This window comes from Tyto alba, unplaced genomic scaffold (genome assembly GCF_018691265.1).
Source record: "Tyto alba isolate M040663 unplaced genomic scaffold, T.alba_DEE_v4.0 Super-Scaffold_21, whole genome shotgun sequence".
Lineage (NCBI taxonomy): Eukaryota > Metazoa > Chordata > Aves > Strigiformes > Tytonidae > Tyto > Tyto alba.
This window is the reverse complement of record NW_024881295.1, coordinates 4,402,629-4,428,562: the sequence shown is the minus strand read 5'-3', so window position 1 is coordinate 4,428,562 and position 25,934 is coordinate 4,402,629. Positions and strand designations below refer to the sequence as shown.

The 25,934-nt window shown below is 37.9% G+C and overlaps 1 protein-coding gene across 1 annotated transcript in view; it reads right to left on the bottom strand.

Moving 5' to 3' along the window:
• The window catches only part of LOC104358588 (potassium voltage-gated channel subfamily KQT member 1), a 503,557-nt gene that overhangs the window by 424,163 nt on the left and 53,460 nt on the right, over window positions 1–25,934 (bottom strand). The window contains exons 6-10 of the mRNA XM_032995036.2: window positions 21,674–21,814; window positions 14,586–14,696; window positions 13,471–13,566; window positions 12,453–12,581; window positions 9,876–10,038 (exon numbers count right to left, since the gene is read on the bottom strand). Of these exons, the coding sequence (XP_032850927.2) occupies window positions 9,876–10,038; window positions 12,453–12,581; window positions 13,471–13,566; window positions 14,586–14,696; window positions 21,674–21,814 (640 nt within the window). The remainder of the gene's footprint in view (window positions 1–9,875; window positions 10,039–12,452; window positions 12,582–13,470; window positions 13,567–14,585; window positions 14,697–21,673; window positions 21,815–25,934) is intronic.

Here is a 25,934-nt window from a genome sequence, read left to right as displayed (position 1 = left end):
TTTTATCCAGTATTACTACCCAATTCAGTGATTCCTTTAGTTTTATTTATCAGACAAGTCAGCTGGAAAGTAGGTATCAATAGCTCACTGTAAAAGTCCAATAGCTTAATTCTGCAAGAAAGACTAGGGATTTTAAGCGAAATCACTCATAGATCATAGGCAGAAGTTTTTTTTACAACCTCAAAGTTTGCTCATAATTCAACATCGCATTCTATCAAATGTAACAAGGTCAAATTCTTTCATCAGTTGTAGCCAAGCAATGCTAAAGAGTTCAGAATTTGGCCCAGTTTTAATCAATACAAATAAGCAGTCTTACTCGCTTAGAAATTTATTAACTCTGATCAATAGATTTCATACAACAGCTGCATAAAATCAATGAACAACACAACATATACAGAACATTGCAAATGTTTGCTCATTAGGAAATTACTGTTGCTTCCTCTTTTCTTTCCAAAAGATAACAATATTGCAAAAGATTGTTTAGCCAAGTATTCTAATGCTAAAGGTGCACCAGTTGTATGTACACAGCAGATTACTGGACACTCCAAATTGAAGGGGAATCAGTTCCAGATGTTTTTCCACTGATTAAATTCAGCCTAAGCAAGGTTAAATAAATGACAAGCAGCTGCTTTTCTTTTTTGCAATTTTTTTGCAAGAGTAATGAAAAATATTCTTAGAGTTCTGACTACCTCTAACTGGCAGACACAGTGAAGCACTTATTTTCCTAGGTTTTCATGATTAACAGGACTGTGGACAGTTTTCAGAGCAATTAATACTTTTTACTTCCAGTCTGTCAGATCTTATGCAGATTAGAATTAACAGGAAGAAGCTCAACAATAAAAAAAGTCATCTCTGTGGAATGCCTCAGTTATACACATCCCTAGAACACAACCACTCTCATTGCATATACTACTTTCTACTGAGTAGAAAAACAGGAAAATTTTAAAGTGTCAATATGTGAATCATGTCTCAGTGCAATATTGGCATCACCCTAGTGACCCATCACTCCATTTCAAACAGGACAAAGTGCATTGGTTTCAGGTTCTCAGACATACCACACATGAGAACAGCAGAAAGACAGTCTTAGACAGCAATAGATGCAACAGGTATAAATTCAAATTCAAGTGTGAAGATTCACAGCATAATGGGAAACAAGACCACTTTAAATGTGGGGACTGCCTAGATACGTCTAAGTTAGCCCTCTGAAGAGTTCCTGAATCTTTATTTGCAAAATCAAAGATGATTGACTAATGTCAATTGTACACGTTTTTACCATGTACAGAACTTGAAACAATGCTTTATTTCTTAGACCTCTCTCCTTCTATTTATATTCAGACATACAAAGGGTTTTTTTTAACATGTAATAGGATTAAACTGACAGAAAGGTGTAAAAGTCCCCTTCATTAAGTTGACGGGCCAGATTTTCCATCACAACACTTACTCCAGGTGGCTCATGGAAGCTTTTCAAAGCACAGAAGTAAAAACAGATTCCCATTGATTTGTGGTTGCGAAAAACTGGAAATAACACAATGCATCTCTGTATATCAAAATTTTCCAAGCATTATCTATGGGTCTGCCAACAGCATGCTATGTAAAGAGACATTATCAAGCAACCTAGAATTGTTTAGAAAGTGGCTAATGCCTAGGTATCTAAACAGGGAGCAAAACCAAAAAGAGAACACTTGATTTTTTTTTTTTTCTTCATTTTTTAAGTTATGGTCAGTGTAACATATATATACACACATACAGACACACACATCCCACCCCCAAAGAACCAGAGTTTATTTTACTTCTAATTCTGTAATCTTTTCAGCTTTCCCAGATAACAGACAAGGTAAAATATGTAAAATACATGCTTTTCAAGCCATGTTACTTTTACTACTGCTTTAAATATACTTTCATCTTGAATATGTGAATTATATTTACTACTTGATCATTTAAGTGGAACCAGTTAAAAAAGCCTTTTTTTTTTTTTTTTTTTAAGTATGATGCCCTGATCTCCTACAATAATGTTTTGTTATTCCCATCAGAAAGAACACATTTTTGTAGTTAAAAAGTACCTTGCACTCTGGATTAAATCACATCTTATTTTCCCTACAGAGCATTCACTACATTTTCTGCAAAAATCAGCTTCTCTTCTTGCAAAGCTGGCATTTCTGATTACCACTCCTCCTTGTTTGTGCTAACAATAAACAAATGCGTAGGCCTATGTTTAATACTGCATTGACTAATAGCATTCTTCACTTCTGTAATGCTGTGTCAGTTTAAAAACACTTCATAAACAATTAAGACTCACAATATCTCTGTGACAGAGACAAGACTTATATTCATTTAACAGATGATGCAACTGAAGCACAGTGAGTTAATTGTCTGCCCAAGGTCACATCACAAATCAGTAACAGAGTCCAGGAACACTGACTCATGCTGCGCTCCATCCTCAACAGGAGACGAGCCTTTTACATACAGCCTCAGCACCAAAACGGGGCTTCCATTGCAGTTTAACAGCTCACTACTACATGCTGGAGCACTGTCACTGTCTTCTGTTCTTATTTTAGCATTCTCTAGCTGCCTTCACTTTTGTGGAAAAAGAGTTTGGAGGCAAAGGCTGACAATTGTTGTCTTTTTACAAAAAAAGTAGACACAAAAAAAAAAAGAAATTGAGGAAATGCAAAAAGTTGCCTCTATTTCCATTTATAAGATGAAGTACCTGCTTTGCTCTGAAGTGGCTCAAAGAGGCCTTCACTTCCACACAGTCACTAGTGAGCTGCAACGGAAAACCTCAGTCTATAGTACTACAATTGCCCTGTATATCACCACTGGCTTAAGTGCTGGTTGGGATTTCCCCCCCACACCGTTCCCTTTTCTCATCCACAGAGTACCACCTTGCATTTTCTCATCCACAGATTGTAGAGGTACAGCTTGCATTTTGAAACTAAATTACTGCTGTTTGAAGTTTGGTCTTTGGCATGTTAGACCACATACTCTGTATTCTGCACTGCACTGGAGTGAGACAGTGAGGTAGCAACAGAAACATTTAACAAAAACAGATTCTAACGCAGCAGTGCTGAGAAAAATCCAACTTGTGTAGCACGTACTTACCTATGCTTTTAAAGATAAGTTTCATAGACTGTTTCTCCCCACAACCTCCATTTATATATTAATCTACAATACCCTGATGCACAATCTGCATTATAATTTTTAATATGAAGTTACTTGACTAATTAGAACAGAATTAGAAAATCATAGTCTTAACCAGAGTTCAAGCCCCTCATAAAAAGGGAAATCTTAAATCCCTAATTATTCCCCCCCACCTCCCTCGGCTGCCCTCCCTTCACCAAAATAATTTGGATCATATGACCTTAAAAAGGGAAGGTGCTGCAGTGCTATGCTGTGCTGGAAAAGGTTCTGCCTGCAGGAGCTCATTTGAGCCTAATGCATCCCCCAGTGCTGGGCAGCGAGGGATTTATCTTTTCCCTACCATGGCATCGTGCACCAGAAACAGCTGGTTAATAGACCAGAGATCAGGTCAAGCAGCTGCCTTTGTACTTGATGTCAGTGTGGAGACAGATCGCCGCAGTGAATTAGAAAGATACGTGTGATTACCGGGGGGGCACGGGACAGGAGCCAACCGCACGAGCATTCCGCTGCCTCTGTGGGAAGCTCCCAGGCTGTCCTCCAGGGTGCTCTCAGCCACCTCCGAGTTGACACCAAGGCTAAGTCTACCATTTTATGGTTACTCTCCAACATGCCTTTCATATTTTTAATCAAATCTCTAGCAGTATGACTCCAAGGTAAAACAGTCCACTTCCACTCTTCACCTTCGGTACCAAGGCTACTGAAGACCTAGATCAATAATAGGTTTTTGCAATGCATTCCTTCAGACAGATGTCAGGAAAACCCCACGAGCTCCTGTATTGTGAGAAGATTCTGCTGGTTGCTCAAACATAACAAAAAATAATCTGATTTCCTGTCTTTATGGTCAACAGTTGAATTCTTCTTTAACACCCCTATGACTGTCTTGGATTTCCTTCCTTCCTTCTCTTGCCCAGAGACCTACACAGCAAGACTATTATGTTGCATATTCTGGATACAAAAGCAAAAATTATCAAGGCCACATCAGTACTGTGAAATAGGTTACCAAAACCTGTACAGTTTATTAGGTCAATTTAATCTCACTGAATAAAGCAAAGGCAGCTTTTAAAAGCAACATGTTAACTCAAATGCAATTCATTTGCTTCTCCTGTTTTCTAGATTTTTAATGTTTTAACAGTTATCTGAAATATAAATTTCTGGTAACAAAATATCCTATTCTGGGGCATACCCTCCTTTGCAACTCAATTATATTTTTCCCCCACTGCTGTGCTGATAGTGTATTTTTTTCCAGTTAGGAATAGTCAATTTTACCAGAAACACCACTGCCACTAGTCCATGGTGGACAGGACTTTTGTTCTTTTGTTTGGTTGGTTGGTTTGTTGGGGTTTTGTTTTTGTTTGTTTTGCTGTGGTTTTTTTTTTTTGTTGTTGTTTTTAATTTAACTCTATAGCACAAATTTGTCATTGACCTTGTGCTTATCCTAAGCCAAAATCATCATGAAGTCTTCCTGCCATGCAGAGAAATTTTCTTTTGCTACTGTACAACTAAATTCAGTCTTATATGGCAACTGAAATTAGTTGGAACATTTTCAACTAAACGGAGTTTCATCTAAATTTACCATCTTTGATGAAGCAAAACCATTTTCTGGATAATACCTAAACTCAGTTTTACTGACAGCAGTAATCAGAAAAAGTTTGAGGGACCTGCAAATAGTACCTTTTCTCACTATGCACTCTCGTGGGCTCTGGGACCATCTGGTACAAAGTCCCTGCTCAAGCCCAGTGCGATCACTGATTGAAACTGGTCCTAAATCAGGCAGAACAGGGAGTCGAATAAATGCAGAACAATAATAAATTTTTAAACCTCAAAAGCTGCCAGACTGAATCAGAAATAAGAGCGAGTTTGGCAGAGGCAGCTGTTCTCTTCCTCCTTACACCATCCCACTCCCAGTTCTACCATCCACTTTGGTCATGCAAGATAAACCGCAGAACTCACTGAAAGTTCTCACTCAGGACAGCCAGGGCTGAAATAGCAAAGACTGAAAACTTTCTGGCAGAGGTGTAGAGGTATGTTTCCACAACTCTTACTCACAGGCAAGTACCATTATTATCACAAGTCCCGAGCTGACTGACAAATTTAGAAGCTGAACAGCCATATGACGAACATAGATTCTCACTGCAAAACCACCAGCATTTGCTAAACTCACCTTCTTAAGAGCATGAAGTTTTGCAGAAGCATGGTATCTGGATATTTTCTCTTGCTAATTTGGAGCATATCTTTATACTTATTCTCTTCTGACTTACTGACAGTTATGCAGACCCTCAAAAGCTTTGGTGTTTGCTTTATTCTGTTAACTGTAGCCACATGTTTTTTCTCACCTTTTGCTCAGCTTGTCAGCACTGGAATCTATGATTCCACTTCATTTAAAATGTTTGCTTCTTTATATGTACTTCAAATTGTAATCCATCTACACCACTGAAGGAAAGCAGCCCTTTTTCCCCAATGGGAACGCATCCAGTTCCCAGAAACAACCAACTCCTTACTAGATAGGTGATTCTGGAATGTCAGCATCCAAATTAGCATTACAGATAGAATAAATCAACATTAACACTATTACATACTTTTATATAAGAGGGTTTACAAAGGTATTCTGGAGGTCATTGAAAATCACAGTTCTTCCCCCACCCCCACTGAAAAGTTATTCTTGTGCAGTTTTGCTTTAAATATTGGGAGGGGGGGAGGGCGCATGAGTGGGATGTGTCAAGCAGGCAAGAAACTTCAAAAACCAAACAGAAAAGCACAGTGATAAATAGGGAATTTTGGTTTTACCCCAGCAGAGATTTATCACTGTGAGAGTCTTGTGACTTTGACAAATTTTACAATAATGAGTTGTGTACACAGCCTACAATAACTGACAGAATAATATATTCCATCTGCTGGAGAAGTCCCAGGAGGCTGACCTTCAAGGTCCAAAAACTTTCACATTTTTATAATTTTTTTCTTCCCTAATATAAAGCATTATGAAACAGCTATTCAGTTCATTTTGAGAAGCATACATTGCAGTGAGCTTCATTTGAAGATGAAACTCTAGTGCATGTCAACTATTTCAATTACACTTGAATGTTATTTGGTTTTCTTCTGTTTGGATCAGTCTACGTGACCTGCCACTCACTCTTGCTATCATAAGTAACTACCTTCTTGATACCTGAGCACCTTTAAGTCTTACAGGAACATTACAGATGCCAGAGAGTTCATACATGTCTTGCCATCCTGATACAGATCCTGCTGCAGGGGAGTATGTACACAGTGGTTGACAGAAGTACAGGTAAAGATCAATTTCAAGACTACAGAGAACAGTTATGGCTATAATCTCAGGTGAGGATAAAGTCAGACAGCTTCAAATCACTACATGAAAAAAATTAAACTGTACATCCTTATATGAAAGAGATGCTCAGTAGAAGCAATAGATATCCATGAAAAGAATATACTGCACTAGAGTATCTTCAGCATCACAATTATTTTCCAGAATTGTTTACTCTTAAATCCATGCTTGCTTTAGCTATTTCTTTTGAATTTCTTTCTAAATAGCTTCCTCATAGTCAAACTTTGAGAGGTTTGACTTCAAACAAGGAAACTATTATTGTGGAAGACTTGGCCTTTCTATTCCTGCAAGGACAATAAAGTTCTTAGAATTACAGAGAACTCTACATTAGTCACACCTGAAACCCCATGCATGGTGCAGAACTAAGGCAGGAACTGTTTTATTTTTTGGTTAACAAGTGTTTGTTTCAAGATTTCATCATTTATGGTATGTAAAGATTTAGTTTCTACATTATGCACTGTATCTAATACATGTTTAATACACATCCACAACGATCTCAGAAACCTTAATGCTGATCTTATCCATAGGCTTTATAAACCTTCCCTTTTCTCAAACCTTCTCCATATAGAAGAAAGCATTTTTGCCTAGCTTTGAAAGATATGCCTCCTAAAGAAGTCTTGAGCAAGTCAAGATGGTGCTGGGTGGACATGGATACATGAACAGGATATCCTAAGAAAAAACTTATTTTTATGAAAGAAGGTGTGCACACACACAATACAGATCCTGAATTAAGGTAAGTCTCTCCTTTATAAAGGAAATTTTAACTTAATTTCAGTCTATTTCTTCCCAGAACAAGGAATTTTTAGTGGAATGGTTATCCTGTTTGCACTTGCCAGGCATTTGTTTCACATCTCCTACAGTGTCTCACATATAACTGAAGCAACAGACTAGAAGAGTCGTTTTAAAGCAACAGCTCTGCTCCTCCTAGATCAGGCCTATAAAAGTGATTTAATTCAACCTCAAAGTTTGTCATCATCTGTAAAACATCCAGGCCCCACAATCAATGAATAAAATATTCCACTATAACAACACTGAAGTAGAAGCTGGCATGGCTTTTTTCAATTGCCTTTTTTTATTATTATTTTCTCTGCCTTTCCTACTTTCAGTTTAAGAGAGGGGAAAAAAATGCCCCCATTTACTAGGCTTGAAGCTTAGTACTTCCACTTCCCAAGAATAGAAGCCTATTAATTCTGGCAAGAGAACTTCACTGAGGGAAAATCAGGTTTAAACTTTTGAGAGGTGTCAAGAATGTTCAGTCAATTGAGCAATCAAGTTAGCCAACTACATTCCTGGAAGCTCTGCAACAGAAGGAATGAATCAGAAAATCAAATGAAGTGTGACTTACCCATGACACTGGCTAAGGCAAAATGTGAAAGAAAATGAAAAATAGATAAAACTTAATTGGTAAGGGAATAGTATGCATGACTGGCTCTCAGAACAGGAATAAATTAGACCAGCTATAATAAGAGTACTACAAGAAAATATTTTTCTGAAAAGTGGAAAAAAATTCTTTCGTTTTCCTCTGTTACCAAGCTGTTGGGAAGAAAAAGATACAGGATGGTCTTTTCAATCTCCTTCCTCTGATGCACAGAGCTTTGCTCAGACTAACTGTGAAAGTTTAACGAACATAACTAAAATGAATAAGTGTGCACTGCTAGAATCATGAATACTGACAACACAGTCCTCAGCATCTTAACTGCCTTTAGCACTGTTACAAGTTACACAATACTGCTGCTCTGTCCATCACTAACTGACACCACAACATCAAAATACACTCAGCAAGATCTGCTATTGTATGGTCAGCAAGGGAAGCTACACAGCTCCAATAAACACGCTGAGAATGAACATAGTATTTTGTTGAGACATGCAGTTAAAGCAGCAACTTTATTTATAAAATCACACCCTTCATCCCCTTTCCTGGAACCCTATAAAAGCACTGGAAATGCCAAATAACAATTAAAATACCATCACGGCTGAAAAGCCATCTGACCTTAAGGTGACAGATACAAGAAAAAACAGAAGGAAGAACATGAGATGTAAACTTCCAACAGTGGAATAAAGAAACTCTCCCTCCTACAACGGCAGTTCATGGCTATCGGTTGCATGAAGAGGCAGCGCGAAGGTCTTTCTAAATCCCTGTGGGAGCCTGAAGCTCCTACCCCTTACAGATATGCCTCAGCATGCCACAGCTCTCAGATCCCTGCTGTTCCACATCTAACTGACTGCTCTAGCACGGGTGACATGGGTTGCATTGTAAATACAACTTAACAACTCTCAAGTCAGAGCAACGCAGTGAAACTCCTACCTTTGATTATGTTCAATACAGGAGACACGTATTCCCTCTGGGGGAAAACGTATTTAAAGTACTTTTTATTAAAGGAACCATCACATCAAGACTACAGCCATACTCTCTCCAGGCTGAAATTGCATGTAAGTTTCAATGTCACATAAAAGTAGCAGTTTTATACAGAATTGATAGTCATGTTTTATCAAAGACAGATGAAAACCTAAGTCAAAGCACCACATAACACACCTTTGACTAGGGCCAGCATCTTTGGGTATCTCAGTTAACTTGGCAAGGCTTCGCATGCCTCTAGGTATGGAACATAACTCCTCAGACTGAGGAAACAATCTCCCCTCGAGCTGAAGATTTAGCAGATCCAGAACCAGCGCACATTTTCCCAACCCCATCAGACAAAGGAAATCAAAACAAAGGTGGAAAACTTAGCCTTCAAAAAACACTACCTCGCTTCATAGTAACTAATACTGTTTCATACACACATTTCCACTACAAAGTTAATTTTAAAATAAATTTTACAAACAAATCAGTATCTTAGCTCAGCAGTGAAATTTGGCCAGTTTCCAGGATGAAATACAACAGCCACTTATAGCAACACATTTTAAATGAAGCAAGAAAAAACCCCACTTATCAAAATCTCTTGACTGATGTAGGCATAAAAGTATTTAGCTGTTCCTATCGATTTATTTGCAGTGTTTAAGAGGCTACTGTAAAAAAACTAAAGATACTTCTCCTGTTTTATTTTCATTCCTTCAGGCTCTATGTGAGGTAAAGTTTAAAGGTGGACCAGATCTGAAGAAGCTTTCCATCCACCTCTGAGATAATCCAAAAAAGTATAATTGACAATATAGTCAACATCTAAATTGAATTAACTTTGGTAAACAACAAAAAAATAGTCTTTTCATGCTGGCACCACGTGAATCTAAGTATTTTCTTTAATTTGTGTCCCCCTGTTTTCGCTAAGTAGTTGTCCTTAGTTTAAGGCATCTTACTTTACTGATTGGTTTACAATTATTTTTTCATGGACATTTTCCCTTCATCAATTCACTTCACTTTAACATTGTCTCTTAAATAATGTTACCCTGAATATAAGTAAATTACCTTCTGCTTCATCAATGTAGAAAGACACATCTTTTTTGTCGTCTTGTTCATCAATGTGATCATACGTGATCTGTGGAATAGACAGGGCATTCTCTCCTGGGTTTATTACAGGTGCAGAACCATTATCACAGCCTAGTTTCCCTTTTCTTTTGTATCTTCTAGCCTGTGGTAGTAGAAATAGGATGATATGAGAAGATACTATCAAAACTGGAAAAGTATACACGTGAACTTTACTATATGGCAAATTCACTTGAGGTTGTATTTTTTCTTTTAAAGAATGCAATTGAAATTTAGTGAAAGTGCTGCAAACTTGGTTAATGTTTTTTGGGTTTTTTTTTTAAGTGACTGATTATGAATTATCAACTTAAATATGATAGGAATTTGATTCTCAGGAAAAGATGCCTAGCACATTCTGAAAACCAGGTGTCAAGTATAATTTCTCAAACTGAGTCCAAAACTCAAGGCACCCAAGATACTAACCACTTGAGTATACAACAGCTTGGCTGTAACAGCTTTCTAAAGCTCTAAACATAACCATAGACTTTGAATTACCAGTTAAGCACTGTGCAACCTCTTCAACTAAAGAAAATTTCACCTTTTACCAAAAAGGCTGAATAAGGCACATCAGGAGAAGGTAAATTCTGCCTCCAAAATTGAAGCCCTCCTGATTTTAGATAACACACACCCTACAACTGGCACATAAGAATGAGAAATGATGGCTTGGATTCAACTGTTCCAAGCAAGGCTGGTCTCCATCTGCCTTTGTGACTAGAAGTGACCAACATAACAGCCTCTCATATACTGCCTACATACTCTGTGTTGTCTGCCTCCTGGATGCGGCCACCACCTAGCTACATAAATACTAGTACTCACAACATAGCATTTATTTCCAGTCTTCATGATTACCTACCCTTTGACTCTGGTCCCACTTGGTTCTACTACTCACACACCTCAAAATGGAGGTAAGGGGCATACTTTAATTTGCCTGATGCTCCAGTAACCTTCTGACAAGGAGCTGAGATCTAGGGCTACTGCGCTCAATTCTGCAAAATACTCTGGCCTCTTATGTGACCACCAAGCAATTAGAGATAAGCATCACCAGAGGGAACAAGTATTTGCACATATCAACACAAACAGCTACAGGCTCAATATATTCACAAATGGGACAATGCTACTTGGTCTAAGTAAACCCATTCTTATTTCATTACAGCCTGCATCCAGTCTTTTAGAATTCATTCTTCTCTTCAGCTCTGCAGCAGTTAATCAAAAGCATTTTCAAAATCAAATGGGGCATGAAAAATGGTAGAAATAGGCATTTATTGTAGATAGTGGATGCAGTACTATGAATCAATACGCTTCTAAAGGCGAAGATTATGGGGTCTCATAGCAGGAAAAGAAACTAGGAAGTCTCTGGAAAACAAAAGGCTACAAAATGCACAAGATGATCAAGATACATTTAAGTTTTTAAAATAAGAGGCTAGGTAGAGAAAGAATGAACTAGTTTCCTTTGACAAGAGAAGATGACCCATTGGTAAGACATGAAAGAACCATTACTGCGGTTCTTGAATTAGGGTTAGCAGTTCACAGTGAAGATCAGGTTTACTAATATATTAGAAAAATCCCTCTCACTAGAGAAAACAGAGGGAAAAATAGTAAGAGCACTAAAAACTGCCTATTTTTTCCAGTTCTCCCACTATGGATTTCTTGCTGCTCAGCAACCTGTACTACCCAGCCTTACTTCAGCTTTACCCCTTTCCTCCTGTTTTTTCTGCCTCTACTTATGAAGCTAGTCTTATAGCAAAGTCACACTGTTCAACATGGAGTAGATTGCACTGCTGTAACACCAAAACATACCTGCACACAGATCACGCTGCTCTTTCTACACATGCTGTGGGGAAATTGTACTGCAATTCTCTGCTGGGCAACAGGCATCAGTGGGATTTCTCTGCTTAAAACCAGGCCTCTAACATCACTTTAGAAACTGCTGGTATCTGAGCTAGACCTGCTGCAGACATGAGCCTTTCTAGAAGAGATGCCAAGGGCTAGGCAAGCTAGCCAATGGGACTACATGACTGTTTAGGCAATCCCACCTGTGTAGACAAACACCATTCCACTTCATTGCAGCCAGAACTCAGGAATTTGCCCAAATACAAGTACCACAAGGAGAAGTAATTGAGCAAGGAAAGCATAGATACCATCATCCATGTGTTGAATATGAACATAAATTTTCAAACTAGCTTTCTCCTTTCTTCCTGTACGAACTACTATGCAAAATGGGAAAGTGTCATCACTGACTTACACTACCCTTTGAGAAGGTAGAGAAGACTTCCAAGGGGATAAAACAATGGAGAACTGGCACCTGTCTGACCACCAGGGCAAATTTCAAACTGGAAGAAATTTGCCCCTCATGAGTATTTTAAGGAAAACTAAAGTAATCATGCTGTGGCATAAGGAAAGCCATCAACTGTCCCATTATAAATGCCTTCCAAATTGTTTGGATACTTCATAAGGATTTTGGCAAGTTATCCCAATCAAATTAAAAGCAAAGACAGAATAGAGCTCTACCAACTCTGTTACCTGTTTTCTCAGACTAGGGCTAGATGGCGCTGGTGGTTTTTGGGGATTTTGCATGGGTGATGCAACATAGATCTTCCATGTTGCTGTAGAACTGCACGATTTCTCTGCTGCATAGCACCGCCACAGAGTCTGTAATAAAACCCAAACCCAATAATTTCAGTGAATGAGCAGTCACTGTTGGCCTGACAGGCAAGTCAGATTTTGCAGCAAGTCAAATTGACCGCAAAAATCTTCAATTAATGTAAACATGCTGCAGAGAGTTCTGACTGCAATCACTGTACTATACCACTCAACACCATGCCTAACAAAATATACTCTTCCCTGTGTATAACTGTGGTAAATGCAATTTACACCAGGAAACATACACTCAGCACACAGTGATCTTAAGTACCCTCTTTGTAGTGTTCTCCCTAGGAGCTGGGGTCTAGCCCTGCTCACAGTAAACAAACAAAAAAAAAACAACAAACCCAAAAAAACACCAAACAAAAAAAACCCACACAAACAAGCCTCAAAAGTGAATCACCACAAGCATCATAGAACACTGCTGTTTGTCTTTCTGTAGCATGCTACATTTTAATATTTGTGCATGCTATTGCATTCTGTATATTATCGTAAAGATTATGTTGGGACATTTTTCTAAACCAAGGTGTGCATATACAGGTATACACATTCATCACCTCAGGATTTGGCAGATGTAAAATGTAAATAGGAAGTTAGGAATTAAAGATTATAACAAAGGGTTTTTTTTTTTACTATTTTGCCAAATAGACTCATTGCATCCAGTGTCATTATGCCTGTATCAGGTTCGTAAAGCCTCCTATGCCCACTCATAAGAAGGGGCATAGACAATTATCTAATTCTCTCTAGGGACTAAAGTGGATAAAAAATAGACAAAGTGGTTAAACACAAGTTAGGGATTTATAATAAAGTACAGTAACTGTGATTCTCAGTGCTTTAACTACTAGGCCACACTCCCTCTCTAACACTCTCCTAAGCAGTTTACTGTTAGGGGCCTTACCTGAATTAAAGAAGCTGCAGCTGGGATTTGTCTGTTGAAGTGCTTCTGACGTTGCTTCTGCTGTACTTTCAGGGCAAAACCAGACCCCAGAATACCCTAAACATAACCAAAATTACTAGTCAGATACCAATATGGCTTCACATGTCTAAACCAAATACCTAGCATATGAAAGAAACAGTTATTTTATAAAAGACATCCCTAGAAAGAGCTCTGAATTTTCAAATGTCCACAGTGACAGAATTCTGTTTATTACAGCAAATAAAATTAAATTGGGCATATTGATATTGACATCATGTAACTTCAATAAACAGCACACATTTATTGCTGTGACATACAGGTAACATTAGTCAGAGGCATTCACAGAGGAAGACACATTCCAAAGGCAACCCTACACAGTGGTGGGAGAAGCAAATGTCAGTGTCACATGGCTGATCCACAGCTATTATTCACACTTATTTTTAATTCCCTGCTACAAAGAACCCCCCACAACTAAAGCCAGAACCCTGTTTGATTTTCCAGGCAAACTGAGCAAAGAAGCCAAAGACAGGGTTTAAAATTTCAGCATTTCTCTTAAAACTGATAGTTACTGAAGAAATACTTTGTCTTTTCTAATTGTTTTGACCTTGTTTTATTTTCGCCCCATTCATTTATTTGAAGATCCAAAAAGTCCAAAAGATGCTTGATAGTACTATGTAGGAAAGCAGATGCATTTTCCTAGACCTCTGCATTGTGGCAGTCTTCCTCTCCTTACAGTACCCCAAATTGTTCTTATATAATCACAAAATAGCAGAAATGACTGAAGTTCCACCTCTAGCACTGACATGCTGATAAAAAAACCTCTTTCTCTTTACCTCACAGAAGAGATTCAGGTCTCCCAGTATTAAAAGTTATTCTTACCTCCTTTTTAGGCCACATCTCTCTAAAATGACTGCAGTAAAGATATAGCTGTTTTATTCATTTACGTGTGTGCACACAAACACACATTTGAGGATCTGTGCATGCACATTCTGAAGCAACACCCAACCCCATTATTTCCTATCAGAGCAATCAATTTAGAACTACCTAACTGAGCCCAAAACAGACACTTTTAATTAAGCGATCCAAGTTCTACTTACCGCTGGCAGAGCAAAGAAAGAGATAGCAAACACTGAAAAACAGGAAGCTACTGTCTTCCCAATCCATGTCTGGGGAACCTTGTCTCCATAGCCAATTGTTGTGACTGTTACCTAGGCCAGAAACAAACATCTGATTCACTGCAATGCAGTAGCTGTTCTCCCCAAAAGCAGGAAAAAAAGAAAGAAAAAAAAAAAAAAAAAGCAGAGAAGTATCAGAAAAAACATACGGTTCAACAGTGTTTGGATTTGGGCATAAGAAAGCCACAGGAATATGCTAAACATCACTGCAGATTTATCCTGTTTTTAGATTCTTCAGAAGGCATTCACAACTGGCCACTGTTTTAGATGCAACAGTAATTTGGACTTGGGCTGACTGTTCTCACAGTTTGTAGCTGTCTGCTTCTAACCTCCCAAAACTGCATGAATTAGCCCTGTGGGTTTGAAACCATAGGATTGGAGTTTTTCTGCTTTTGATTTTAAGTCGTAGTGCCACAGGGTTGAGAAGAAAGTCTTGAAAGCACTGACTTGCACACAGCCAATGCACAGACATGTGCCAGATGCTGCACTCAGGCAGATACTGACTGCAACATGGAAAGCTATGTGCTGGGCTAGCAGGAAGGAAAAAGAACAGAACTAACACCATCCCAGCTTAATCTTCATAGCAAGAGGAGGAACACACAACCATTACAGCACACGTTATCTCCCAAAGTAAATCTGCCAGAAGACCAAGAGCCCCGTGCTCAACTCCTTTTCCTCCCCACCACAAATATAGTTGCCACTCAAAATTGTATTTAAGCCACAGGATGCATCGTGTTACTGTACCTGGGTCTGCTCATTGCTTATCCAGGTGCAACAAGGGCCAGGTACTCCCTATGGGACAGGGAGCCCAGAGTCAAGAGAGATAACATAGCCAGCAGGGCAGTGCCTTCTCGGTCAGGACCTGGTCCCACAGCACCCAAGCAAAACAGATGCAGAAAGCCCAACCAGGTCTAACAAAACACCCAGATTATAAAGCACTATCACAGCAACGATGCAGATCCGACACGAGGCCAGGAACTCTACCTACAGATCAGGTCCAGTGATCAGCATGTGGATCTGTGAGGGCAAGACAAAGCCAAGATTATTAACTCACAGGTTGAAGTCCGTAGCTGAGGAACTCCATAGCCAACTGTAGCTGAGCTAGAGACAACCTCTTCCAGGAGAATGCTGAGCTTGAACAGAGCCCCTGGGTGTGCATGCAGGCCACAGGTGATGCTGGTCAGGGTCATTAGGCCAATTAGTACCTTCAGAGCTCTGACAACAGCAAGGCATGTTCTCACACAGGTCTGGAATCAGTAGGGACTTTCTGTAAAGGGACTAAATCACTGTGCAGGGGTGTCAGGCAACTCCTGAAAAGCCACAGAGGCAAGGAGGGCCTGAGTGGGACAGCGGGCTTGGGCTGTTCCTGATGAGCCCCAGCAGGCTGGAAGAGAATTTATTTAGAGCCCAGTGGTCAGTAAAGGGTTGGTGCTATGTGGGGACCAGAGTCCAGGTGAAGGCTGGTCCATCAGAAGGGTTTGTAATGTAACAAGGGCCAGCTGCTCCCCCAACAGAAGATGATCCCAGAGCAAGCCAAGAGAATCCCACAGCTGGCCAGACAGGGTTCTCATCACCCTGGGCCCAGCACCACAGCAGGATACACTCACAGACAGTGGCCATGACCAACAAAGGCTAACTCATATGGCAATACCGAGGTGATGAGCTAAGTCTGAGGTCAAGTATGGAAGTCAGCCCATAGGTTGAGCTCCAGACAACCTGATCACGGCTGAGCGGGAGACCAGATCTCCTCCAGCACAGGTCAGGTGAGAAATAAGTAGCCAGGGCTGAGCCTAAATAGAGGCCTTGAGCTGTGGGTGGTTCCAGGTGTAGATGATCAGAGCCATTAAGGATTTTTAGCACACTCAGAGTCCCGACACGGCCACACAATGGTATGGGAAAGATGATTTGTACCTCTGAGAAATTGAAAGCTGCTGGTGAGGAAATTAAGAATTCTATCACCAATACCAGTCACTGGGGAGAGATTTAAATAGAAAAAAATGTATTTCTGTTTGGGAGTACCAGCCCTAAACCCAGTCCCACTCCCTTTGCTTTGCTTTGAATGGTAGTAGAAATACAGCCAAAACAGATTTAAAAGAATATGTATATGTATACTAACTACCAAAGAGGATGGGGAAATACTTCCTCTTATGAGAAGAGTTGCTGACTAATACTTAGATATTATGAAAAAATGGGCTTATCACAAGAAACTATCAGCAATAAAGGTATGGGAAGAATATATTTCCTCTTCCTTCAGAGCAGTTCTACAGAGAGCTGGAAGGAAGATTTACAGGGAAAAAATGGTCAACTACTATCAAACTGAGTTTTTCCATGTTCAAAAAAAATTAGGCCTGTGTTTATTCATCACTAATTTCTCACTTGATAAAGTCAATGTAGTAGTATATATATCCTCTAATGAATATTGTTATTTTGCACTGCAAACTGTTCTCAGCAGGAGCTCTGTCTTGCCAGGTGTTTCTCCAGATTCTATGTGGCTTGCCCATGAAGTGACTCACGTGCTGTGTACTATCAGCAGTACTAACAGATGAGCTTTCCAGCCCCCCCAAATTAAACCAGATAGCCCAAAATTCAACTATGAAATGTAGTATTTGTTAGTGAGGAGTGGAGGAAGTTAAAGCAGTGCTTCTTTGATGGCACTTCAGCTCTTCAGTGCACCCAGATGACCCCTTCAAGTCTGGGATTTTTCCTTCCTTTTCCTCTCTTTTTTCTTATGAAAGGCTTCTTGGTTTTTTGTGGGTTTTTTGTTTTGGTTTGGTTTGTTGGTTTTTGGTTTTTTTTTTGAGTTCTCCAGCACTCAGGACTTAAAAACAAACTGCAGTAATGCTGAGCTGCCTTAGTGTTACTATGGAAGACAGCATGAAAGCTGTAACCGCAAAAAGATGATTTTCCATCTCTACAACAGGCATTTGGCTGTCAGATTCCTGCAGGTGCCTGAACATGTCTCAGCAAGTTTCCCCCTGGCTACCTTAAAAGGGTTCATTCTTGGTAATCTAATTAGGGCACTGAAGTATGTGGAAAGGATTATAAATAAGGTAATTCTCTGGCTTGCTTAATCACAACCAGAATATTTTTCTACTTGTATATCCAAAAGTTATTAGTTATCTGCTCAGAGAATATTTAATAACTAGGCTTTGGAAAATGACACATCCTTCATAACACAGATTTACTATAGCACATTCCAGCTGGTATGCACATGCTCTAACACAGGCTCTGAAAACATATATGTACACTTCAAAAAAGGAAGAACTTTAATTTAGTAGAAGTCAACAGAGCTTCTCACATGCTTTAAGATAAGCAGGTGTCCTGAAGTTTGAAGAGTCAGAACTGCACACCTCAAAAAACATACTAAATATAAAGGGGTTCAAACTGATACCTCTAACATGGAAATTTATACAGGGAATTCTGAGCAATTGATCCTAAGTACCTCTGCCAGTTAACACCAATTTACTGGAGCAACTATTTAACTCAACTTCAGTGGTACAGAATAGTCCAGTTTACAGCAAACTAATAACCATTACCAACAGCAAGAGATGAGCATGGAAGGGCTAACAGAAGATAAGCCTCCTACATGCTCTTTTTTTCTCAAGAAAAAATACCCAGAAAGGACAGAAAAACTGCTGTGACATGAGCTGAAATTCTGTCAGACTGACAATGCTGTTGGAAATGCTTTTGCATGTGTTCTAACATGCTATAACTTCTGAAAGTGGCTTCATATAAAATACCACAATCCTTTGATACATCTTTGCAGTTTAATCTGTGTGCCTGCCAAATCTAGGTGAAACAACCTTGCATTTAACTGGATCGAGTGAATGTAGTTAGCATTTAATTCCAATTTATTCATTTTTATTTTCCCATTTCTTCATATTTAAACCTTTCAGGTCATTTGTATCAAGTTCAGCAAGCTTGCACTTTCTACTCAAAGCAAAATGTTACCCATAATACACTCTGTGGTTTCTGTCAGACACATAAGACTTTCAAATACTTACTACCAAGACTTTTTTCCTATGGTTCGGTTTTGAAAGGCAGAAGTGAAATCAAATTTCACTCCCTAGTAACTCCACATCTGTGTTTCTATGTTACAGAAGATTTGAAAAGAAAAAGAAACTGATTCACTTTGTCCTTTGTCACTGTTCCCAGCTGTGAACTGCACCTGCACCGTGACTCACTAATGCTGAGGAGGCCTAGACGTCTGAAAAGCTTAAACAACAATTTAAACAGTGTTCTTCATGTGCCTCACACAGCTAGAGAAAGACAAAGCTGATTTTATCTTGCTATTACACAAAACAAGTCAAGTTTTGGAAAACAACAACAAAATCCATTGAACACTTTGCAAGGCATATATGTACACTTTGAAATACAGAATCCAAGTCATCTATCTCAACAAGGTAAAGTAATGTACATTTTAAAGTTATTGGTTGGTCTTCATAACTGAACTCCTTTTAAATTCCTTAAGTCCAAAATATTAACATATTATTATTAACATATGCTTGTATAAACACATCCTTACTTTTTTGACCTTAATTTTTCACTCTCTACTCAAATCAAGGCTGTAGCTTCGAGCATTTAAAAATATTTTGTAATCCATATCTAAACATTCAATGCAACTCATAAAGCAAGCTCTGGATAACTAGAGCTAAAAAAATAAAAAAGAAGGAAAGGTAGAAAAAGTACACTGGATTCATGTGGAAGTTTTATTACATGCAGGAAAAACCCATGCATGAATATACATTGGCAGAAGTGAATATTAAAAACCATCCATAGCTAGTTCCCAAGCTGATTGCTGAAAACCCTTTTTTGTTTTCCACCATAACTTGCTCCCCTCAGTTTGAGAAGAGCTTCTTTTTCCCTCCCATTCAGGTCTGAAATTTGCATATTTCTGGCCTTTTGCAGTTACAGGCCTGGGAATTACTTTATAACTACTCACGACCAAAGACATTGTGCAGAGCAAACATGAATCACATTCTTTAATAATTACATATTAAATTAAGACCTCCTTATTAATAAACTATATGCTTTCAATTTCTTTCACTGGTGTCATGCTAATTCACATGGTACTACAAACCTCTTTGGAACTTCATTATGCTAGAAAAATTTATGAGATATTTCTCATAGATTTAGCTGAACTAACACAAACTTTTATGGGAGCCCCTAATGCTGCTGAACTTCCCACAGGCAGCACCACTTTTAATTAGATGTACTTCACAGACTATTCAGCTAGACCATTAGTAAAACCAGAAACAGTAGCTGCGTTCCACTGCTTTCAGTCATTTGAATGCTGGTATTTGAGCTGAACTGCTCAAATAATAGCAGAATAAGGGAACCTGTGTGCTGGTTTGTTTTCTTAAAGTAGACATGGGGTATCTTTCATAACATCAACTACACACGAATTGTTTTGCTTTTAAAATATAGCTCATCTGTGCTTCTGAGACATTTATTCTTTTCTTCCACTAGCTAGCGGTTATCTCATGTCTGTAACCATGAGGTTTTATGTTCTGAAAATTTTATCATATGTCTATTGAGGCTTAAACAGGTGATTGTTGTATGGGCTAATTCATGGTTTCATTTCTTCCCAGCACATTAGATAATCAGGTACATCTGGCCATTTAGTGGATTCTTCTTTTTCACTAGATTCTTCTCGGTTTGTACTGTCTTGCACAGCTATAGGTGATACTCTGCAAATGAAATGAATGCCTGACAACCTAATGACAGGAATTTAATGTTTAAAAGATCTTTATACTCAACCACTTAAAAAGTGGTAACTCGGGCTACATGTAATATAATCTATGTTTCTGGATACTTCATTGAAGTAGAGGCTAACACAGCATCTAAATTAAGGATGAGAAAGATATATCTATGAGGAATTCTTTGTTGGCCTTCCCAGACTTACTCACCAGTTTATTTGGATGCAGATAACAATTGGTTTATGGCCCAATAACTATGCTGTCATTTTTCAAGTCTATCATCTAAGAACAAATCCAGTTTATTGTGTTTCAAATCACTCTTGAAATATATCCTTCTCTCTCTGGAAGTTGGTGGCTCTGCATCTGTTCTAGTCCTCTCATTCTTCTCTGTCACTAACACTGACGTGATGGATCTCCTTGAGTTTGTCATAATGAGACAGCCAACCCATAAAATATATGAGGTTCTCTAGGGGGGAAAATGGACCACAAGAGAAGACATGGTTCATGCAACAGCTAATATGTAAGGAAAGCTTGAGTCACAGTAAGAAACATGATAAGAAGAGCAGTATGGAAGGAGTATAGAAACAATCTGGTCTCTTATTCTCTTCATAGCTATCCCTTTTTCAAATCATTCTGGACATGCACACAATAATTACCACAATGCTCTCAAAACCCCAGTTCCCCCTTAATGATATTTTTTTCTTTATTTCGCCAAAGATTTGCACTGACCCTGACTGATGATTGATATCGGAGTAGTTGAAGAATCTGTGAAGTTTTGCCAGCTGCTTTTGATGGAGCTATTTACCTTTACAGTGAATCATGGAATTATTAAAAAAACCCAGGAACCTGTAACCTGAATCAAGGTCTGCATTATCACTGAGAGAGTGAGCTTTACACAAAAAGATCAAAACAAATAGTCATTAACCCAACTTCCACAAATAGAATGTACTTTTAAAGTTATGCAACTTTTGCAGATAACAGTAGAGTTTAAAAGAAGTGGTATAAGTTTTGGAGGGTATTTATACTCTTTTTGAAATGTGGATTTCCATGTGGACTTTTTATATCCGTAAACATTCAGTGTCCTTTGCTAAGGACTTGGTATCATGCTTTCACAATAAAGTTTGAAAACAAAGTAATTTATTTGCGTTTATTATATATTTTTATTGTATCCTTTTTAAAAGTTTTTTGAACTTCCCTACAGAAATATGTTCTTCAAAGAAAGAAATGACAGATTTTTTTAAAAAGATCACAACTTCAACAGTAAATCTTGCACACTAAGTTTGCACATGCATTTTGTTGGTAAAGACTTACCACACCCCACCAAAGGGCATCAGCGTAGCTGGAGAAACCTGTCTTTCCATCCTCATCAACTGCATCCTTCTCAGCAAGATAAACAAAATAGGATGAAAAAATTAATCCCAAGAATCCAATGTATAACGTGGTTATGAGTTCCTATTAAAAGAGAAAGCAAACAAGTGCAAAGGTTTACATCATATATATTCTACCATTGTAAAACATTGTAAATATCTAGGGTTTTTTGCATCACAGTAGAAAAATTAATAAGTTATATTTCAGGTATGAAATTTTCTTCCAGTAAAACAGGTAGTTCAGTGGCTCGATTTCTGTTCATATCAGACTGAAGAAATCAAGAGGCCATCACTTATACGTGATCATTTGGACAGCTAGATATAGGGTGGGACATTTCTCCTGTTTTATGTCTTGTGAAGGAGAATCATTCCATTTAACTGTCCACTCAGAATACCAAAGTTAATACATTTTAAAAACAGTAAAACAGTTTTAGAAATGCACTTTATGAACAGTATGCTAAAATAACAGTTAAGAACAACCATCTCTTGTGATTATGACCATAGCTAAGCAGTTAACTTGTGTATCTGATATTTAGATTGCTTAAGACTGAATATTGATGCCATAACAGTTTCATGTTAAGATAAAATATGTTAGTAGGTGTAACCTCTACTTCAGTCCTGAAAAACAAAGACTGTTTGAGGCTAAGCCAGTTTATTTGAAGGGACTTTTCTTAGGGCATGATATAGTCTTTCTGAACGTACCAGTTTCTCTATAGATTTTTGGATAGGAAAGTTGTATCGTAACTGATGTGATTTAGATACAGGATTGTTACAGTCTTCAGGAAAAATGTGACTGCCCATATAAACAAGCCAAAATGTGTGGTGTCACAGATGCAAAAATGTGTAAAGTTTATAAAAGTAGTGCTATATCGTAATCAAATGAGACCTTCACCTACCTCTCAGGATAATCCAATACCTCATTATGAGGGAAAATAGCTTATTTTAATTACTTAAAGTTTACATGCTTCAATAGTTAACACGTATTTTTCCTTTTTTTTTTTTTTTTGCACATATTTAGTCATCTTTATTACGAAACATTGTCCTACTACATCTTCATTGGCATCTTCCTTAAACTCTTGACAGAATTATTTTTCTTTTCTTAGATTCAAACCAATACAGAAATTAAAATATTCCCACATAAAATACATTTAAAATTAAAACCTGTCTAAGAAGGGTTTCCTCTACTTATAAAGTGTGTCAGGTTTTCACAGATTTTCTGTAAAACTCTACCTATGTTTCTTAAACTGTTTGTGAGGGAAGGTTCAGGTTTTATCACCAAATGTCCTTCAATTTGTGGTTTGTTGTTTGGGGTTTGTTTTTTTGTGGTTTTTTTGTTTTTTTTTTTTTTTCATTTCCTTATAAGAGCTTTTGGGAAAATGTAGCTAGTAACTGCTTTCAGCAGCAGGAACTATATAAACGCTTCCTTCTGCTGTAGCACTGATTAAAATCTAGGTTCAGCAAGTTTTTAAGCAATCTTGGCACAAAGCAAAGTAGGTGTTCTTTCTCTAATAATTTAATAATGACCTAAATAATTAATTTTGATAGAACTCAGTTTTGCCCATGAGCAAGTCTTTTAATCTAAGCCTTAACTTTTTGCATGTCTGTTTATTAAATGAGGTAGCTGAAAGGGGAAATAAAACTTGGGTTTTCACTGTTTTCCATGTGGCTCACCAGTCTTTTGTCACCTTTTTCCCTAATGATAACAGTACACTGTGTACCTGTAGAAATGACTTCATTGCTCTGAAAAGTTCCTCGTGTTTATATCTATAGTTGACTATTTGCATTTCTCTATTTTTTCACAACTTTTTGGTTTGCCTACATAATGTTTTTTCAATGCAAGATGAAACTCTTTAACACCTGAGTCTGTAAATTCAGTGATCCATAGGAAACTAACAGACATTGAGACTAATTCTTGTTGCCTGCTTACAAAGAAAACACTCTGCTTTCGTCTCTAGTAGATTTGTGACTTCCTTCCACATCAACAGAAATCTTTTAGTTACACTTGGCATGTTGTTTACATTGCGGATATTAATAGATTTTACATGTTATTGAGGAATGGCCACCACTGCTTTCTTTTAATTTTTGTCTCAGGGGACTGAATTAGAGTGGATGATAATTGGAATACTTCTGCCTTACGTGCTGGCTTTTTGAGAAGTGGGTGGAAAAATATTTTTTTCAGAAGTACTATGCATAGTCTTATGAGATCCTTTCAAAGTGGTTGAAATATCAACAGAACTACACACATTATTTCACCGTTGGCACCTCTCAGCTCCATTTCTATTCATCTAAAGACTGAACTTTCTTTAAGTAAAATCCAAATGAAAATGTAATTGCCTTAGACTTATGCTAAATGTCACTTGATGTTACATATGTATAGAGAGACAAAATACTACATGCCTATAATTATTAAGAACAATGGCAGCAATCTAATACATACTGCATTTAAAAGAGAGCGTAGAAGATTTTAAAATGGTATATGCTTGATGGGTTGGTGCCTCCAATGTCAAATAGTATGAATTGATATACAATGTCAAAGCAAAGAGCATTTTGAAGAAATCAGGCCTTAAAACTTCACATTTGTATGATTTTTTAATAGATAAGAGCTTAAGAATAAAGAGTGTTGCCTAACAAAAATTATCGTTTTCAGCCAGGACTTGCAGATGCATACATGCAAAGGAAACATCAAGAACAAAAAACAAATATGCACAAATATTGAGAGACATGATACAACACATTTTTTTAACTTAGATTTATATTTTCCATTACAATAAGGGCACAATCTAAAACTCAATGCTTAGGAAAAATACAGGAAAACCCCAAATCTACAACGCATCAGTAACTCCCTCCTCAAAGCAGTAGATGACCTCACAAAGCAAGGTGAGGAATAAGTAAAACTAACTGAGAGGCTTACAAACTGGAGCTGGATTGGCTAACTCACTTTTTCAGTAAGCTGTATGATTTTTCCATGTCTTTCCATCACCACATGTGATATTGACTCATGTTTTGTTGCTTTTGGCGAGAAATGATTGTATAAACTAAACCTGCTGAAAATAGAAGAGCATCCTAGCCAAATTGGGCCTGAGTGAGCTAATACAGCTATATGTAAAATTCCAAAACACATGGAAATCATCGGTGACAATTTATTAAGCTCTTCTGGGCCCACAGAGGTCCAAGTGCTTGTTATTTTCACAGGTCACAAAGACGTGAATTTATTTTCTCACATTGTTCCGGGGTTTAGGGTCCCATTTTTTCTGAAAGAGTACCAAACTCAACAAATAAAGGAGGACCTTGTACTCTGCCTGTAAAGAAAAAACAGCTGAGATGTTTTTGTTTTGTTGGGTTTTTTTTTTAAACAAAACTTTCTTTAACAGTCTGGACAGGAATAAAGGTTCCATTTTCCCTTCCGTTTGGTACCATGCTAGGGTTTCAGCTATGCTTGTCCAATGTCAATATAGAACTGTGTGTTTGATTTTTTTTTTTTTTTTAATTAATGTGTTAGTGGGTGATCTGCTTTGACAAGTACTACAGATCTGTAGTTTTATATATCATCATAATCACTTCTTTGGATTAGCAGAACTTCAGGTGAATTTATTCACTTCTCCAAGGGTATTTTTTTTTCCTTTTAAATCACTGAACTTATTTATGTTTGTGACATTTAAGACTTAAGTGTTATATTTTTGAGATAGTATTTCCAGATTCTTGACTAAAACTCTGAACACCCACAGGGAAAAATTCTCTCAAACACCTCTGTCAGTAAGGTTAGCAAATGTTGGGAAAGTGTATTTGGATATCAGCTCTGCCCTAGTCAGATATCCAGGCAATGCAACCATAATAAATGAAGACCACACAGACTTGGAGCATTAAGTCATCCTGTTGTAGAGGACGAAAGTGGGCTTTATTCTAGAGCACTTCAGTGTTCATCAATACTGCACAGCCATCATGACAAAATTTCCTACAGTACTGGGGGGAAGAAAATAAAGAAAATAAAGTAACTTCTAATATTAAATTAACCTTTTGGATTAAGCACCTCCCATTCTCTGCCCTAGAACAACAGTTTTTTTAATAGCAAATGAAACAATGTCTGTGTGGAAATCTATAGCTAGTTGTCAATATCTGGAGAACAAATCTACACTCATAAAGTGTAGTTTAAAGGAACCACCCTTACAAGCCTGATGTAAAGTTTCATAGCACAGTATTATCCCTTC